Source organism: Calonectris borealis, chromosome 2 (genome assembly GCF_964195595.1).
Source record: "Calonectris borealis chromosome 2, bCalBor7.hap1.2, whole genome shotgun sequence".
Classification (NCBI taxonomy): Eukaryota; Metazoa; Chordata; class Aves; order Procellariiformes; family Procellariidae; genus Calonectris; species Calonectris borealis.
This window is the reverse complement of record NC_134313.1, coordinates 125,841,482-125,861,450: the sequence shown is the minus strand read 5'-3', so window position 1 is coordinate 125,861,450 and position 19,969 is coordinate 125,841,482. Positions and strand designations below refer to the sequence as shown.

General features: G+C 40.8%; 1 protein-coding gene across 2 annotated transcripts in view; it reads right to left on the bottom strand.

Moving 5' to 3' along the window:
* Positions 1–357: 357 nt before the first annotated feature.
* The window catches only part of GADL1 (glutamate decarboxylase like 1), an 87,318-nt gene continuing 67,706 nt past the window's right edge, over positions 358–19,969 (bottom strand). For both annotated transcript variants that reach the window (XM_075143375.1, XM_075143376.1), the window contains one exon: positions 358–3,332. In XM_075143375.1, coding sequence (XP_074999476.1) covers positions 3,159–3,332 — 174 coding nt within the window. In that variant the 3' untranslated portion in view covers positions 358–3,158. The remainder of the gene's footprint in view (positions 3,333–19,969) is intronic.

Below are 19,969 nucleotides of genomic sequence, written 5' to 3'. Positions count from 1 at the left end.
CTCACAAGATGCATCCACAGGACTGAGAGCAAAAACTACCTCAGCATCCCTTCTGTCTAAATATTTCCTTCTTTTCCTAAAGCTCCATATTGAAAAAAGATTATTAAAAGTAGACACAAGAAATTACGAAGATTCAAACAGCCAGTGCATCAACTTCTACACTGATTTATACCTGTACCTCATTACTTCCAGAACTTGGCTTAGCATCCTGAGTGATGGCACTTTTCAGTAACTAGGAGAGGGAGCTCACAGCCCAATCCCGTCTAGCTAGAATAGTAAATAAATAAATAAAATGGCCATTTCTGCAAAAACAATTTAACTTCTGCATTTGAAAAGAGGAGTAAGATAAATTGTGACACATTTTCATCCAAGATGTTTATTAAAGATGATATGGGCACAGCACACAGATAAACCACATCCTGAAGCAGGGTTAGACTAGGTTACACATTTTAAAGCTGTGCTGGCAGTTTGTTGTTCCTCCGTCTGGAGAGCTCATGCATACCTTCTTTATATATATCTCTGCAGTTTTAGATTGACAAACGACAAACACAACCTGTATTTATAATGGTGTCATTTACTTCATTTTTTATTAAAATCACCGGCTACAAAATAGACATTTGTACATATTAGTCCTAAATAGGTAACTATGAGAAAATGACATTAGTCCTGAAATGAGACCATCATATTGCGCACCTGGGACATGATAAGGGGTCAGCAATAATAGAAAATATATGGAGATGAGATAAGGTACTCACATCACACTGGAAGGTTAACCTATACCTTTGAAGAAATCAGTGCACATGTTGATCGGAGACCTATTTTCTGCAAACCTCAAAAAGTTCAATTTTGCTCTCATTTAAAAATACTATAGCCACTACTGCTACAGAAAGGAACTGGTTACTTCAGTCCGACATGTGCTGTGTCACAGTAGCTGGAAACAGAAATGCACTAACAACATGATGAGAAACAAGTCAGTAACACTTTTTTGATAGTAGCAGTGTCACGAAACACCATGGACCAAATTCTTAGCTGACAGAAGGTGACATAGCTCCCCCTGAATCAAAAATCAACTACTCACCAAGAATCTGGACCATAATCAAAACATCCTGACACTGCATTCTGTCTTTCCCTTCAAGGGCAAAAAAGAGAAGGAGAAGGGGTAACAGTCCTATCTAATTCAAGACGCAGCAGCAAAGTGATCCCATCCATCCAGCACCCCTTGCGTACTCTGCACTCCACCCCGGAGCAGCTGGGAGGCTAAATAAGCCTTATGGGCCCTGAATTTAGTTAAGCGCTTTCCAAGCTGGTATTGCCACACGCACAAGATAATAAATGATAAAGTGAACTGCAGGTATTACAGGGCGGAATCCAGGGACCACATCGTTATATTCATTTTTGTGTTAACATCAACGTGGGTTTTGGCTTAAAATCCAGCGGCTCACTACAATAGCACAAGAATATTCACTTCCAGGACTGTCAAGTGCTGCAAGGGTGACTCTTGCTCCTGTCTACTGCTCTGATAGTGTGACCTCCTTGGGTATCATGACTTTGTTAAACTTCCCATATCATAATCCTGGAGATTGGAAGTAGGAATGTCACGCAATGTTGGATCCTAGTACAAAGTAGGAAATGGAAACAAGAAAGCATTGTGTTTAAAGACAGCTTTCAGGAGGACAGAAAACATTGTAGCAGAAAGGTTCATATTGGTCAGTGCCACCTCAAATACAGAATAAGGAACAAATATCAAAACATTAACGTTAAATAGGCATTGATTATAAGGTGAGAGACATGGAAATACAAGGTTATATCCATTAGTTTGCTGCAAGAACTTCACCCCAAGAAATAAATTTCTATCTTTATAAATTGGATCATTTTATAGAATAAAAACAGATCAAACATAAACTGTAATTCTTAACACAAACATAAAGTTTAGAATTTAATTTTGCAATTTAAGATTGACCAAAAATACTCAGACTGTTCATATCCTAAAATCACAGGCAGGCTTTCACTGATCACCACCACCTTAACCTCAGGGCCAAAATATAAATTATATACTGGTAACATAAGATTGAGTCATTTCAAATCTGTAAAATACAGACAGACAATGATAAATATGTAATTTTGCTATACTCTTAATGTATAGTCACCATGCATAAAAAATACATATCTTTCAGGTAAATATATTTTTTTCTCTCTGTTATAATTTTAAAGTGCATCTAAAAGCTGGTAAAAAAATCTTTACGCTTTAAAAACAGAGGAAGGTGAACAGCAGCTCAGAAATGACAGGTAACTCCATTTAACAAAGAGGTAAGAAGCTCTAAGTGCTGTTCCAATATTCTCAGCTCTACTAAAGTGGTGGTGATATTTTGGGTGGGCAGCATTGGCCAACACTGACTGGGCCCAATCATTGTATTTCATAGAATCACAAAATCATTTAGGTTGGAAGGGACCATAGTAGATCCCCTAGCTCCACCTGCTCAAAGCAGGGTCAACATTGGTTGGTTGGGGCTTTGTGCAGGCGGGTCCTGCAAACCTCCCAGGATGGCGACTGCCCAAACCCATGTTGACTATGCTCATGGCAGAAAACCTGGGCAATCCACCTAGTTAGGGGTCTTGAAGAACGCTTCATATAAGTCCATGATGTTCAATCTTATCAGTGCAATTACCAACCAGGCCTCTACTCTTAAACACATACCAAACTAAAATATTGACAGAGTAGACAGAGTATTAACTAGCATTTTAAAGCTCATTGAGCTAAATCCACTCTTAACAGTAATTTCAGAGGAGTATTGCCTGCATACGTAAGTGACCCATTTGAGCTACACTGCGCATAGGCACCCTGTCAATAGCTGCCCTCCCTGGGACGTAGACACCATTTTCAGAAGTGCTCCCTTCTTGAGGAAACACTTCCCAGAATGGCGGCAGTGGTGCTGCAAGCACCGACCTGCCCCCGGCCACCCTCAGCCCCCATCAACAAACACTTTCCTGTGAAGGGGTGTTCTACCTGCAAAGCTCTCAACATCACTCTGTAAAATGACAGTTTCCAAACTATATGTCAAGCTTTTTACTACCTTTCACAAAATAGCACCAGAATGTTGCTGCCATTCTCTCTCCATAAATATCACATGTGAGCAGCGCCTGGTGCTGTGAAGCTACAGCTACAAGTCCTTAGCAAGCAGTTCAATTTCATCCAGCAAGAAGTCCATGTCCTCTCGACTAACTTGCGGGCTGATCACCACCTGGCGGAAGAAGTTGACTTTGCCCTGGTGAGGCTGGTACCCAAGCATCATGCTGCCCTTCTTCATCATCCTTTCTTTAATTGTAGGAGCAACCTGAAAGCAGAGACAAAAAAGGGTTGATGTTACACTCAGAAATACAGCAGATTTGGGCAGGAACTGTATTTTACTTTTTTTTTTTTTCCCTCAGTTATAGATGGTGACATTGTCCAGTGACAGGTGATCATAGAATCATTAAGGTTGGAAAAGACCTCTAAGATCATCGTGTCCAACCGTCAACCCAACACCACCATGGCCACTACACCATGTCCCTAAGGGCCTCATCCACAGGTCTTTTAAATACTTCCAGGGATGGTGACTCCACCACTTCCCTCGGCAGCCTGTTCCAAGGCCTGATCACTCTTTCAGTGAAGAAATTTCTCCTAATGTCCAACCTAAACCTCCCTTGGCGCAACTTGAGGCCATTTCCTCTCGTCCTATCGCTAGTTACTTGGCAGAAGAGACCAACACCCACCTCACTACAACCTCCCTTCAGGTAGTTGTAGAGCGCGATGAGGTCTCCCCTCAGCCTCCTCTTCTCCAGACTAAACAGTCCCAGTTCCCTCAGCCGCTCCTCATAACACTTGTGCTCCAAGCCCTTCACCAGCTTCGTTGCCCTTGTGTGGACACGCTCCAGCACCTCCATGTCCTTCTTGTAGTGAGGGGCCCAAAACTGAACACAGTATTCAAGGTGCAGCCTCACTAGTGCCGAGTACAGGGGCACGATCACCTCCCTGCTCCTGCTGGCCACACTATTTCTGATACAGGCCAGGATGCCGTTGGCCTTCTTGGCCACCTGGGCACACTGCCGGCTCATGTTCAGCCGGCTGTCAACCAGCACCCCCAGGTCCTTTTCCTCTGGGCAGCTTTCCAGCCACTCTTCCCCAAGCCTGTAGCGTTGCATGGGGTTGTTGTGGCCGAAGTGCAGGACCTGGCACTTGGCCTTGTTGAACCTCATACAGTTGGCCTCGGCCCATCGATCCAGCCTGTCCAGGTCCCTCTGCAGAGCCTTCCTACCCTCCAGCAGATCAAGACTCCCGCCCAGCTTGGTGTCGTCTGCAAACTCACTGAGGGAGCACTCGATCCCCTCGTCCAGATCATTGATAAAGATATTGAACAGGACCGGCCCCAGTACTGAGCCCTGGGGAACACCACTCGTGACCGGCCGCCAACTGGATTTAACTCCGTTGACCACAACTCTCTGGGCTCAGCCGTCCAGCCAGTTTTTTACCCAGCGAAGAGTGCACCTGTCTAGGCCGTGAGCCGCCATCTTCTCTAGGAGAATGCTGTGGGAACTTACGAAGTTTTTTTGAAGTGTCTGAGTTTTGCACCCCTTGCCTGCCTTCCCACTGCCTGCCCCAAGAAACATTAAAGCTCAGACCTGCAGGTTTAGAGGCAGACTGTGCACTGAGACGCTCAGGTTCTGGGACTCCTGGCAGAATCAGAGCAAGATCTAAAAAGCCTGCTGCTTGGGGCATTCATCTGCAACATGGGAAAGCTTGGCTTAAGGTCCCTAGTCTTCCTGATTTAGATCAAAGGTTTGAACTCAGGAAGAACATCAACTGCAGCTGGTAAAAGGCAGGTTTCTCTCCTTGTGCTAAGTAGGCTAAGCCTGACTACCCGCCCTTGATGGCCCTTCTCCACATCTGCAAAGCAGGTCTCCCTAGAGGACACTCTCCATTGAACCCTTGTGAAACTTAAGCTGCCAAAGAAGTCAGTGTGATGCAACATTAAGGGAGAAGGCCTGATCCTGGAGCTTAAGATTTCATCTCTTAGATTAAGGCGTAAGTAGCATTTGGCTACACCACTCTCGTGTTGAATGGGATGAAATCTCTTAGGTGTCTCACTGCAGAAAAAAAACCATGAGTAAGATTGGCAGAGTCAGGTCCTTATAGCTGAACAGTTGATGTCATCCCAGCAGGGCTATTAACCTTGTCCAATTAATCTTGTGCTTAACTTTAAGCATGTGAGTAGTTCTGTGTTTTCATGCTTGAAATCAGTCATAAGCTTAAATGCATTGATGGATTAAGTAGTCTATTTCTTGGAAGACAGAATTCAACATAAATAAGTATTTTGACAGAAGCACTATTTTTAAAAATGTGTTGCATTTTAATATATTTCTAATCACACTAATGTATCTCAGAACAGTGCATTCCTTTTCTTCCTTTTGTGACGGTTTGACTTTGAACTAAGCAAATAGGTGTATGACCTAACCTTGGTTTCTGCATTAATTTATTTCAACTCTAAAAGTTACTGCCAGAAACTACCACCTGATCTGCAAAAGAAAAATGATGATGCCAACCTTGCCTTAATAGCTTTATTTTCACATGGCACATTTTAGTAGGCAAGTCCCATACAGTTTGCTTAGATAGAAACAGCTAAGGTTGTCAACACTAAAAGCCTAGCTTTCCCATATTTGTTTAGTGGTACATGTCTAAATTACCATTGTTTCAAGATGTATATTGAATTCAGAGGAGGAGTGTTTATGGTTCTAACTTAATTTGCCTCTCTCATTTTGGTTTATCATTGTGACAAAGCTATGTGGTTTATTTAGTGTTTGTTTTTTTAAACTATGAGAGTGATAAAGTCAGAATTCTAATTAAAGTCCAGAGTGTGACATCAGTATGAATTATGCACATGAAAGCATGAATATCGTTTCAGAATGCAATGTGCAATCAGAATTCTGTTTTTTTGCATATTGCTGCAAGCAAAAAATGAGAAAAAGTTGTGAAAGGAGTTCTGATAAACATTGGGGAAACAAGAAGATAACAATGAGGACAGGAACACTCAGAATAACAACAGAAACATTAAGAGGCATACTGTGATACCGTCAGTCACATTCAATAACACCTTTTTCCACAGTATCCATAAAATCTAATGTGGAGCTCCAGGTGTGCCTCCTGTGTGAGGATCCTAATGAAAGCTACCAATGAAAACACAATTCTGCTCTGTATCTGCAATGCATATATCATTTAGAAACAGAACTAATCAAATATATCCCTATACCATCACCCACCTGGGTTTCTGTCTGCCTAGCAAATGACTCAAGGATTCCTCAATTTTCTTGTTTTATAGCTCGGAATTACATCAGACTAACCTCATTTAGTCCATACTCAAGAAAAAAAAAAAAAAAAACAAACAAAACAAAAAGCAAAACAACCAAAAACCACTGGAGTTCTGCTTGGATAGAGATGGTAGCTATTTTGCATGAGACAGCCTTCTTCACCCTGAAAAGTATGCTACTCAGCAAACAATCCTCTCTGCGTCAGACCAAATATTCCAAACAATCCTAACAAATCGCTAAATGCAGTACTGTGCAGTGCTAACACTAGGGCAAAACCTGGGCCTTATAATTGTTCTTGTACAATTTGCCAGTGGTGGAGTCAAATGGGAAGACTCTTGGTTGGGAACACTCCTGGTTATACACAAGAGTGAACAGACCTGCAACATGCCTTCTCTTAAACAGTGGATAACTTTGGCATTATAAAAACTCTCCTACTTCTCCTACAGTTTGCATGTGATGAACCCTTTAACAGCACATAAGGCTATTAAGAGCTCTACTTTTTCATTTTTATTCACGCCAGCTATAGGCTGAGATAGCAACAACAACGTGACAATGCTCGGAAGACATTGTGCCCAGGAGGCATTGTGCCAGGCACCGTATACATACAGAAAAGAAAAAATTCCTCCACCCCTGTGCTTGACAAGAACCCTCACGCGACTTCTGCTCATGGAATAAAGACACTACAAGTGCAAGGGGAGAAGCAAATTCTTCTTAATATACTTTCTCAAGCTCTTCTTTAAGATTCAAATCCCTATGGCAACTTTTAGCCTTTATTGATGTTCCATCAGAGTTATTTCATCTTTTGTATCACACTATTGATTCTCTTCATCTCAACACCCAGTGCTCCACAATCCATCATCCCAAAATGTACAGCAGCACAAATGGAGACCATAGAAGCAAAAACATTTAGAGCTTCCGTAATTTGAGGACTGTAAATATACTGCATTTCAGCAGGTCTTCTCTCATGGAAAGGAAAGGTAGAAAAATATCACTTTCATTGTCTCATTTATTATCTCATTCATTCTTCATGCTAATGAAGTTGTCCTCTTAATTTGAGGAGACATCCGTTTTTGAAGGCAAAACAAACACTTCCTACTTAAAAGAAACAAAACAAAACATAAAACTGTCTTACGGGCTTTTGACAGGATTATTTTTGGAAGGATTTTCCATCACGTATTTTGCATGTTCTATTTGCTAACCTGATGCAGTCAGTGTAACAAAACTATCAGGGATCTTATCCACAGAAAGCAGTAAGGAACAGAGTATATGCACAAATGTCTCACAAAAGAACCATTAAATGATACGTGCATGCTAAGGCTTGGACTTGAGGAGCACAGGGTACGACTGCTAACGGAAAGTAAAGGCAGCTACCACTTTGCAGCAGAAAAATTAGACCTATAAGGAACTAATTGCCTAGTGAGGAGTTCAATGAGTTTAATTCCCACTGAAGTCAATGAGACCTGAGGATGCTTAAATATCAGAAAGAGCTGCACAGCCCCATTCAGGATAGGCTCCTCGGAAAGCAATTTAGTGAGAGTGAGATTGCTTTACCAGTCCAATTATTTTACTACAGAACTTACTTCAAATTGTAAATTTAATTCTTTATGTGGCCTGTCAGTGGAGCAGTCTCAGAATTTTAAGTGTAGTGTATCCTAAAACCAAAGTCGTTTTCTCTCCTTTTCTCCCTTTACCTCTTCCTTCCCACCGCTGGCCTCCCCTGCCAATCCATCCTGGAGATTATTATTTCAAACACTTGAAATATTAGCTATCAGACATGCCCTTCTCCCACCTAGGAAGGTGGGAAGGAGGTGCAGTGCATGGAAGACCGTCCTGCAGCAGAGCTGCTCACACTGCACTGTGCAACCAGAGACCCAGGAAAGAGCTTTGCCTGAGGACTGATCGGTGCATCACAGTCTCCCTGTGCAGACCTACACAGAGGCTGTAAAATCTCGTGCTTCCCTTACTACTAATAGCAGAGTTTTTTAAACTAGAGCAAAAATGACATAGTACTTTAGCTCCTTCTCCATCTACCTGGGTGACAGGATAATCTCTTCTCCCACTCTCAGCCAGCACTCAGCCACACTACAAATAACAGTTTTAGCCCTAAAGTTTAAGCTGTGTCTATGAAGAGTCCAGACCACAGCTGACCCTCATATATATTCACATGGAAGATGCCACTGTCGCTTCCCAGCACGTACACGCACACAGAGCAGTGCGATAAGCAGCCAGGGCCAGATGGACACTACAGCTGAAGTAGTGCACCAGGAGGATTAGAAACGCAACATATCTCCCTCATCCATATCTCAAGTATCCTTGAGAAAAGTGGTTCTGCACAATTGTACCACAGGACAATACCTTAAAACCCACTGTATTCCTCCTGGTTGACTCGTCAATGCCATTTGATGCAAGTTTCTCCAACACTTCAAGAATTCCCACCAAGCTCAGGCCATGACTGCATAACACACTTCAGCAACCACCATTATAGACTGACTCATCTATAGAGTTGAGCACTTTCTTAGGAGGAGAAACATGTACCTAGTGTCTCCAAGAGCTAGTTCCCAAGTTTGGACACTTAAAATCCTTTCAAATGGCTTGATGAAACACCTATTTGAGATAATTTCTTCTTCTTCCACCTAGCAAGGCCTCCAAAACGATTCTCAAAGTGGTCAAGCTATGTAAGCTACTGGTTCTTAAGCTAAGAACAGTTTTCTAGCACATGGATTTCTTGTGTAAAGTGAAATCTCCAGAGCAGCTCTGTTAAATAGGTGATGTTCCCACCCCATTAGTCACGGCACAGTATTATGCTTTGGAATTCATTCACTGTAAGCTGCCTCCTGTTGAACAGTATGGACATTTGTAATCAGAATTGGTTTGTAAAAGTTTATTCTAACTACAAAAAAAAAAAAAATCATAATAAGATAACCAGATGCCTAGCTTTTTCAAATCACACAATCCCATTAACTTCTAAAATACATACCCCACTATTACCAGCTTATAGCTCAAATCCTATATTTAGTCTAAAATAGCTGATGCTTTCTGATTACAAGAGACAGAAAAGAGTAATGTAGCTCTTTTGTTCATGAGGTAAATCCACTGAGCCTCCAAGCCCAACTGCACTAATGCATTTGGGTGTGCATAGCCAAATAAATTGTCCTAAGGAGAAGCAGAATTTCCCAGCAAATAATGCTACCTTGTTCTTCTTGCTGAAATACAGCAATAAGCAACTACTGGTTTTAATTAGCCTCTTATTTTTCTGCTCTAATGTTGTCTCTGACAATTGCAATTAACAGATACGCTGAAAGTGCAAGAAAGCTCAGGTTGGACAACTGCAGAATAGCTTGCTGATAATGGAAGACCATGTCCAACCTTGGTTATAAATTTCTTTCTCCATGCCCTCCCTTAATCTGTAAGGGATCTCATTTTAGACCTAATCCAGTATCTTCAACTGTCCCATCACAAATTATTTCCTATGCCTCTGACACTGTACCACTGTTACCTGAATGCTACCTGTACTGCCGTCATTCTCACAGACTCTAGTTGTATTAGTCTAGTCATACCAGGTGTTGACATATCACAACAGCTTTTCCAAACTGTAGCCTAGAGGCTATAGTCTTTAAAAGCAATATTCTGTAAATTTTGTATTTAAACATTAAGGCCACAGGAATGAGTTGCAAATTGATAACAATACTGGGTAAAAATATTCTGCTAAGCAATAAATTTATGAAAATATATTGCTTCAGGGGAAAAAAATAATTGTGGATTTGACAAATAGCCCAAGTGAAAAGATAGCATTAGCCAGAAAAATAAAGAAACCAGAAAAGCCTAAAGGTTTTCTAAATTTTTGAAAGAAAAATATTTTGAGTATTTGTTTCAAAACACTGTTTTCAATTAAAACTTAAATTCAATTGGAAATTGACCCATTTTTATTGCAGCCAGTAGAAAAGGACTGAGGAAACCGAAACTAAGCAAATTGCTTCATTTTAGCTTGTCTGAAAACAAAAATTCTTTCTGGTCAACTAAAACCAAGAAGCTTCCAGTTTCTTAATTCAGTGGCCAAACCAAAAAATCCATTATTTGTCCAACCATAAATATGTGGGATTAAAAGTGCTGACACGGCTTATCTGAAACATCTGTAGAATTTTTGGCTCCCAGAAAAGACAGAAAGTATGAGAAAATTCATGGGACTGCCTGTTCTGTCGGCAAAATTTGGCTGGAAAACTCATGCGAATAGCTTCGAGTAGTGTGGATGACTCTAAATGTGCTAGCCCAGCAAGTAGTACAAAGTCAGAATGCCTATAAAAACTGGTGTTAATACTGGCAACTGCTATCAGAAACATTTTTCCAAATCTTTTGGACAGTTCCCAGGTCACCGAGCATCTATGCAACATAAAGCTGAAGAGCTATTCCAGCTGCTGGCAGCAGTGACTCCCAGTCACCGGACCCCACTCTGCTCCTCCTGAAATTCATTTCAAAATTGCCAGGGACTTCAATGGAAGCAGAATGCAATTATCTAAATTTCCTCCTTATGTGCCTGCTTCAGGTGGCAGTTTGCAAACAGCCTTCAGCTTTTACTAGAGAAAGCCACACTTGCAGTAAATCAATAACCTTTCTAGGGATCCACAAAAGCAGGCTAGACAGTGTTGGAAGGACAGGAGCATATTAGCAGCTCAAACTATTTCTCTTCCTCAAATACAGCCTTGATGAAACTTTCCGAGGTGCCGAATACTGCATTGGAAATTGGCTGAAGCTTTGTAGCTAGAAGACAAAAAAAGTCGCCCTTTTGACAAAATGGAAAGATCACATTCTCATGATTTCACAAAAATGGAAAACACATTTTGTGTTCTTGCCTCAATTATTCCTTGCAATGGAAGACAAGTTTATACAGAACAGACTCTCTCATCTGACCACAAAAATCTATTTTGGCTACCCCAGAAGGGGCAAATTTTCATTTGGAAGTTCATGATTGTTACTTAAAAGGCAACTTATTAGCTATTCAAAGTCTGACAAGTTATGCTTCCTGCAAGAAACGACCAGTTTGTATTCATGTATATTCATAAGAAAACAACTATTGTACAGCAATTGCCACCAGAAAAGTAAAAAAAAAAAAAGATTCAGCGAAGTATTTGGACACAATTTTAAACTTTTACATAGGGGCTATTAATTTCAGTGGGTCTTCACAATATTGTTTCTTATCTTGCTTAAATGATAGCACAGTGGTTGAAGTACTGGATATAGACTCAACAAATGGGACTGGTCCCTAACCCTGCCAGAGGCTTTTTGGACAAATCACTCCATCTTTTTTGGGTAACAGGTTCCTTTTTCCCTCCACAGGAGGCATATAATCCTTCAGGGCAGTGAAGTCTCTATGTGTTCATACATCTATTGTAATCGGCCCTGATACCTCATGGGTGCTCTGTATGCTAGTATGATATATATTAAATAATTTCTGTGCCAAATAGGTCTCACAAACATCTGTCACAGCATATCTGCTGCATTTCCCAGTGTGACTGCAGAAGATAACTTTGACAAGGATACCAGTCAGTATTAAGTAAGAACAGTAGCTGGCATTTTAATATCAATCATTGGATGCAATACAAGTGAACAAAACACTTTCCTTGGTTGTGTGTAATCACAAAACTAGCTAAATACTATAAATATTTGGAAGTAATAGTGCTTTCAACATATTAGAACACTGAGAAAGTATATCCTCCACTGTCAAATATCTTTTCTTGCCTTGTGCTGCAACATCAGTTGCTGGCTTTAAAACAAGAGGCTTTTTTCCCTTTTGGTGATAATTAAAAACAAACTCAGACCATTTGTCAGCTGTCACCCCAACCAGGACAATTGAAATACCAAATATTTGCACACCCAATCACAGCTTTGTTCCTGTAGCCAAGGCGCTCTGTAAAACCCAAACATGTTTTTCTTTTGTCTAGAATTTGTTCTGGGCCCACATCCCTAAACCACTAATAAATTATTGCCGTACACTATTGCGCCAGTGTTCCCCTTGTGCCACACCAGGCAACAAAAGGAGAAATAAGTGCATTTGTCAAAATAGCAGTAACCACTTCCACATTCTTCGGAGCAACTAACATATCAAAGGAGAACAGATGCTGCTGTATTTTTGTCCCGATACCGACATTCTCCACGCACCTTCAACTCAGGGCTGTGCAGTATGTCTATGCTATCATATTTTGCACATCATCTTCTCACCCATTGCTTTTTGCCAGAAGACACATTAATGAACCCCACAAATCACTGAAAATGACCTGACTAATAGGAGATGGCAGGCTGGCTTTGGATTTTGATTGCCTTAAATGACTTCTTTAGCCGGTCATTTACGCAACAAAAAATAGCCTTCAGACAAAGGCTTTTACACTAATGGTATTTGCCTCTGAAAAGGAGGAGCCAGAACAGACAGCACCCAGAACAGAATCAGCACTTAAAGATGTTTGTGTATGTTTTTACTTACAGCTAAAATGTACATTGGTGAACAACACAGTTTTCCAGGTGCACAGTCCCATGTCTTCTTCCACCTGAGCACATGTGGCTTTTCAAGACAATTCACGTGGATTTCTTATTATTTTTCTGTCATTTCTGTGTTGCTTTAGCAAGGTCTTATTAACAAGCCACGTGGAAAGTGTAGGCATTAAGAAAACTCCAAAGGCTAGCACACAACGCTATGAATACAGCGCTCTGATCTGTTTAAGCAAGAGTTGAGCGCTACTGGTTTTATAAAAACAATTATTTTAAAAGCTTTCATAGCATACATGAGGTTCTTCTGTACAACATTTTGTTAAGTTCCCATTTTAGTGACTAGGTTTTCCAGTCTTTCAAACCCTGCCAAAGACAAGTTCCCTTCTCCATCCAGGATGAAAGGGTAGCTTGTCATCTTGAAAGCAAGAGTAACTTACAAAAAAAAATATCCTTTTTAGCTTGCATGCATAGGGATGAGCTTCTGTTCTACTCCATTGGGGGAAAAAAGAAATCACAGTGCAGTGTGAATGTCTGGGAGGAGCACTTCACAATAGGAAGATTACATTATATGGTGACACAAGTTGAAAAACTCGACACACTTCTGGTGTAGAAAAAGGAAACTTGGAATGATTCCCAATTGTTAAGATCTTATTTACTACTTGCACAAGTCAGCTTCTGGCATAAGGTAGCAGCACCTTGTGTATTTGCATTACAGTAAGGATTAAAGAACAGTAATGCATCTTTGTTCATATTCTTTAACCAGATCTAAAGAAAAATTAGTATTACAACAAAACTAGATATGTTTTGTCTCTTTTTTTTCTCCTTTAAAAACATCATAATAACCTTCTCAGAGGCTGCTTACAATCTCTTGGGGTGGATGAGAGGATGGTGTCTACCCAGACTGCCACCACAAAAGCAAGGCTGCTGCCTGATCTGATGACCCAATTTAACAAAGAAAATTATCCCCTTCCCCCCTCCATCCTGTGAATTATAGGACCAATAACTGTCAGTTATTAGAATTGTTTTGCCTACCTGAAACTCATTTAAAGCCTGATCTGGACATGAAATAAAGGCCACCAAACCCTTCCACATGGAGCCCTATCAAAGTCAACACCACTTTCCTCATGTACATCCTATCCCAGGACAATGTTCATTCCAGCTCAGCCTTCCTCCTCTCCTCATCCCCAGTGAGCAAGTTTTCCTTTTTTATTATCCACAACTTTTTGCATCCACAACTTAACGCAACATATGTTACAAACCTCTGTGCTTAAATGCATGGACATTCAGGTAACAGAAAGAACAAAGCAGGATCCCTAGGGTTTCAAAATTCACAAATTTTCTTGCAGTCTGAAAGGGTGGAAAGTGAAGGGAGAATAATGATTTGCACCTACAAGTATTTGCAAACTAAAGAACCAAAAGATAGGTAATTATGATTAATAACAGCCTTAGCTAAATGGAACTAGACTGCAGTCAATCCCTAGATAATTTAGTGGCAGTTGGAGGGGAAAAGGCACACGGCTCAAAATGTAGCATCCCTCTTGCAGAGGTTTGTAACAATATACTTACCTCAAAAGGAATAAATGGAATAAAAAATTGACTAACCTCGGGCCTACACAACACCCCTATAGATATGCCTTAGCATTCAGAGGCACAGATTAAATCCTCTAATCCTGTACACCAAATTCCTTTGAGAACCTTATTCTTTCGCCAGTCTGACCAGGTATTCACTCTGGACCATGGCATTCACTCTGGACCATGGCAAATGCCACAATTTCCCTTAGTGCCACAGCTACCTATAAATCACACCAAAAAGGTAAAAATTGTACAATTAGAAGCAAAAGAATAGCAGGGTGAAAAAAGGTGGAAAACTTGCACGTTTTTGTCAAGCTTCAGCCCCAGCATATATATTTTTACGAGAGAGAGCGCGCGCAAGAACAATCTTTTGATCTTTGAAAGCAGTTACAATCTACTATATAAAACTATGCATTAAAGTCTGCTAGATTTCACTTCCTTTATTGAAAAGGTTCCATAGAATTCAATAAATACAAATAATCTTCCTACGAAATTTATAAAGTCTCCGACTGATCAGTGGCTCAAGAAAAAATTTCCTACATTAATCAACATTCACCTACAGAAGTCTGCCATTGAAGTCACGGGGAGTTTTATAGCTGAATTCACCTGCAGTAGAGTTAGACTAACTAACTAAACTAACATGTTTCCTTATAACTCTATTAAATTTGAAAGGAAGGTCTAAATGTCTGCTGAATGGATATCGATCTCAAGTATTTTCTACTGCTTTTAGAGGAACTCTTCTTGGTTATAAGAAATTTTGCAAGACTTGTAGATATTTCTGACCGCACTGAGCCCTTCGGAGAGTAACAAGAAATTCCTCCCTTGTAGGCATGAAAAAGAAACATATTCCATCTCAATCCTCTTGAGACACCTACAGTTAGAAAGGAATCTGTGCTTAAATATCTGCAGCACAACATGAAATCTGAAGTCCTAGAGAAAACTTTGTATCTCAGTACACATGAAGGAGCAGGATTTCCTCCCGCTCACCCCCACAAGTATTTCTGACACTACTCACAACATTACACAAAATATAAAGACTGCTTAATTGAGGAGATGATGCAAGCTACGCACTTTTTCTGTGGCATTACTATTAATCAATTTTTTCTGAATATTTCTGAAATTTCTACTTCTCAAGCAACAGTAAGGAAGGGCAGTTTTATGTGAAGAAAGGACAAAGAGTTTAGGTCCCAACGCTTTTTTCCTCTAATTGCAAATCCAATGCTTTCTTGCAATTTCTTAAAGAAGCAATTGATGCAGCAGAGGGAAGTGCAGCTCCCCTCTCCTCCTACTGAAGTTGATGGTAGGAAAGAGAAGAGTGCTAACGTAATAGGTAGATACTCATATAAGTGGAGGCTAACTTAAGATTTATTGACCGGAGAGCAAGAGGTCAATATTTATTCAGAGAACAATAAATCTTGATACTTGGTTCTAACAGATGTTAATCCAATGTATTATTAAATCCATCCCATTAAAGCTAATTAGATTGTGTGTCCTCGTGAGCCTTGTTGCCAATAGTCATTAGTATCGCATGGGTCATAATTACTGTGGTTTGATAATTAAATCATATAATTTCCAATAAAATTAAATATCTGGGGATAGAAATACTTATTTTTCTCTACCACAACTGTATTATTGTACATTTCATTGGGTTCTTCCTTCATGCTGCTGTAGACCTTCCTTCCATTCTTCTGCCAGGACAAGCACCGCTAAGGAATCAAAAGCCCTGTTTGAGCTACACCATTTTTTAAATTTTCTCATTTGTCTTAAAAACCTGATACTCCTAAAGCCACATCCATCTCCTATTCATGCATTAGGCAGGTAAGGAGCAGAGACACAAATCAATAAGTAGCTGCTGTCAGGAAAAAGAAAAAGGAAAAAGGAGTTGTATTCCTAAGTATAAGTGAAAAATTCCTTCTGTTTTGGAGTTTTGCAGTGCTTTCCATCCCCACATTTCAATGTACTTCATAGATAAGAGGAAATACCATCATCTCCATCTTAATCTCTGGAAGGAACTGAGGCACACAGAAAGGAAATAACGACCAAGATCTTAACCACACCTCTAAGCCAAAGCTAGACATCACTCAGGTACATTAGTGAGTCAGCGAGCAGGACAGGGTATTTTTAGTGCAAATTTGTCTTGCAAGTACTCTTGCAGAATACACAAAAACTTGCCGCCATTTGGGTTAAGTGTTTTCCTTCCTGAAGGAACCACAGCTGAACTCGGGCATCAGGGTGCAATGCAGAGTGCCCCACTTGCCGTGCAGATGACAGCTCCTCCAGCGGTTAGCAGTCCATGCACTCACAGCACACATCTAGGGCTGGTGACTGGTGTGAACTTCACTGTTGGTGAAGACTTAGTGAGGACATGAGGGATCACAGAAAATCAAATCCTGGTCATTCCATCTTCTTTATGCCACACACATCAGTAATAGACTACAATTCCCAAGTTTCAGCTCCGTATATTGACTTATATTGATCCTTGACAGTATTTTTCCATCAGGACCTGCATTGTTTACAGATGGCAGTTGCTTATTTCTGTAAGAGTCTCATACAAAAGAGGAGTAATAGCTTGAGAGGAAGTGTTAAATGCATTGAACTGTACATCATGCGTTACCCAGAGACATGGCCTCCACCACGGAAGGTAAAATGTGGAAAGTAGGATTCAACTGCCATCGTTTTGGCAGTCTAAAAGTTGAACATCTAGCCTAAGCTAGTCATCTAGGCTTTGCCTTTAATTAACGGAGAAAATGAGGCACCTCCAGAGATTGATTCACCTCATTCTAGAGTAGGCATCTAAGATAGATGGGCTCAATTTGGAAAAGCTTCTCTCCTCCTCCTTCTCTCCAGCCTAAGTTTTAGATGGCTAGATGAAGTCTATGAAGACAGTTTATCTCAAATCAAAGATATCTAAAATCCACATTCCTCTGCTGTTTCTAGGCTATGGAACTGCTGGATAGGCCCAAGAGCTGCACTGGTCACGGTGCAGAGGGAGGATATCCAGAGTACAAGCAGAATCAAGGGAAACCAAGTGCTCCTCCGGTGACTAACATGGTAGCTGTGCGTTAGGTGATGTGATTAAAGGCTAACCACAGAGAACACAAAGATCCAGCCAGGATCAGATAAACAACAACAGACAGAGGAACCTTAGTAATCTGATCAGTGAAAATGGAGCACACCACATTGACTGCTCCTCTGATTATCAAAGGAGGACACTTGCCCCTATTGTGAAACCACAAAGAGAAATAAATGAAAAACTCTCACAGGAATGCCAGGCGAGGGATACAGTACTTACTATGGGACACAGAAGGAAGAAAATTCTGGGACTGTAGAAAACGTATTATGGGATGCTTAGGTGAAGGACCAAAAGTATGGACAGAAAAAGGTCAAGGTGGATTGGGGAGGAACAAGTGTGGGGAAAATAGAGGGAAAAGAAGATAAACAGGGCAGTCAGATACAAACAGACTGCTGGTCAGTACACTCACCTAGCTGAACCCTGCACTGGATCACAACAAACTATCATATATTCTTATTAAAACCTATTTCTTTTTTCTTTGTGGATGTGTGAACACTAGTGAACTTCAAGACAGATGAGCCAGCTAGCAGGATAAGAGCTCTGAGAGGTTTGCAGACCAAGGTCCCAGCAGCTGAATAGACTCAATATCTAAGACTAGCTACCAGAGAAACCATAATGTGCATAATATTTACCCCACAAGATTTCAGTTCTTATCAGCTGAAAAGAATTGGGTGGTTTATACTGTTCATATCTGTATGACTATTACATGTGTTTATGGGGGTGCCAGTAAAGATGCTGCTCTGTGTTGATCTGTGCAGCCAGCTGTGTGTATATTGTGTTTTGTGTGTGTGTGTGTGTGCATGCACGTGTGCATGTGTGCACCTATTGTGTGTAGTCACTGGACATGGGGACAGGGAACCACAGCGGCCTCGTATCTATTGGGCTGGAAAAGGAGGAAGCCCTCTGGGTCCCGAGGACACCTGAACTCAGTCACCTTCTGACATTGTATTGAATTGCCACTGCTTTGAAGTCTTTTCTATGGTTGATGATTTTCACTGAAATTGTGAAGATGTGTGCTTTGAATTATTTTCTATACATAAGAACTCATTTGCATTTGATCCCAGGAGCATCCCATTGGTCCCACACACGCATACTGATCATTAGAAAACAGCCTTCAGGGTGGAGGTTCATCTGGCTTCATCTGGCATGAACTTGAAATGGAACTTCAGACTAGGATTAAATCCACAGATGCTTTTACTTCATTATCCTATCATATGTTAAGTTCTCTGAGCTCAAAAACTTAAAATGCACAGAATGAGACAATGTGGGGTTTGCAGTTCTGATTCTGCTTGAGGAAGAGCCATCTTTAACTAAGAACATTTGTGAGAATACGTGCTAACACCATAATAAGGGCGTGCCTTTGCTCTCTTGACGCTACTTCCTTTCATACATTCAGAGCCAGTTTTTATAAATTTAGTGCATACAAATGCCTTTGGTGCACTACTGCCAAGCTGGCTATGTGTTCATGCACAGATCCATTTTTCATGTATACACAGATTATTTGCATGCATATATTGCATGCATGCAAGTATATACATGCAGCTGTGTAGGACCAATTAAGAACAAAAGTGGAAGACTTGCAGTGGAATCCTCAAAAAAACACAAATACAGAAAAAAAGCCAAAGAAAAAGCTCCATCTAGTACGTGGCATAACCTCCATCTCTCCAACGGGCTACAGAGCAACCGACTCTCCACATCTAGCACGGCTACAGGCTACTGCCCTCCTACAAGCTTCAAACTGTTGTTATTTTAATTCCCTCAGATGATTCTCATTATAACTGGGCTGAGTGCTGAGTTAAAAAGTCAGTGTATGAATCATATCATCAACTCAGTTGTCTGGAATCTTGCTTTTCCATGCATTTCCTCATTGCTACACGGATCACCAGTGTAAAACATGTTGTAGCTGCATCAAATTTCCTTTTGCTCTTTTTAACCCTACAATTGCCTGTAAGCAGATACTTATTTACTGTTATCCAGCTTCCTAACCACTGATGATCTGTGCCTTCACTGCCTGCCTCGCAGAAGTCGCAGAGAGTTACAAATATTTAACTTGAGGTTATTGCCCAAGGGGGGGATCTCTTTATCCAGCTTCTGGGATAAGGCCTCAGCATTGATTGTCTGTGTTCTGCTCAGGAAGAAAAAAAGATGACTCAGTTTAAGCCTAATTTAAGCCACGCCATTGCTCCACGCACCATCAGATCTCCTCCGTCTTTCCATACTTGAAGGTGGCTCCACAGCACTTTATCTTTTGCCACAGCCATCTCCCGTAGGACCTCCTCCCATGCTGGAGCAGCAAGAAGGTTGGTTCTACCAGCTTTTAACCATGCCAGAGGAAGGATGTATGCACGAGAGCGGCTCTGAGCACTAGTCCTAAGACAAGCTTCTGCTGCCTTACTTACAGACGTACACAGAGGACAAAAAAAAGCTCCCATCTATTAAGACTTACTATTTATATGACACCCTCCTTCTTTCATCTGTTGATTTGAACTATGCTGTAGGCCTATAATG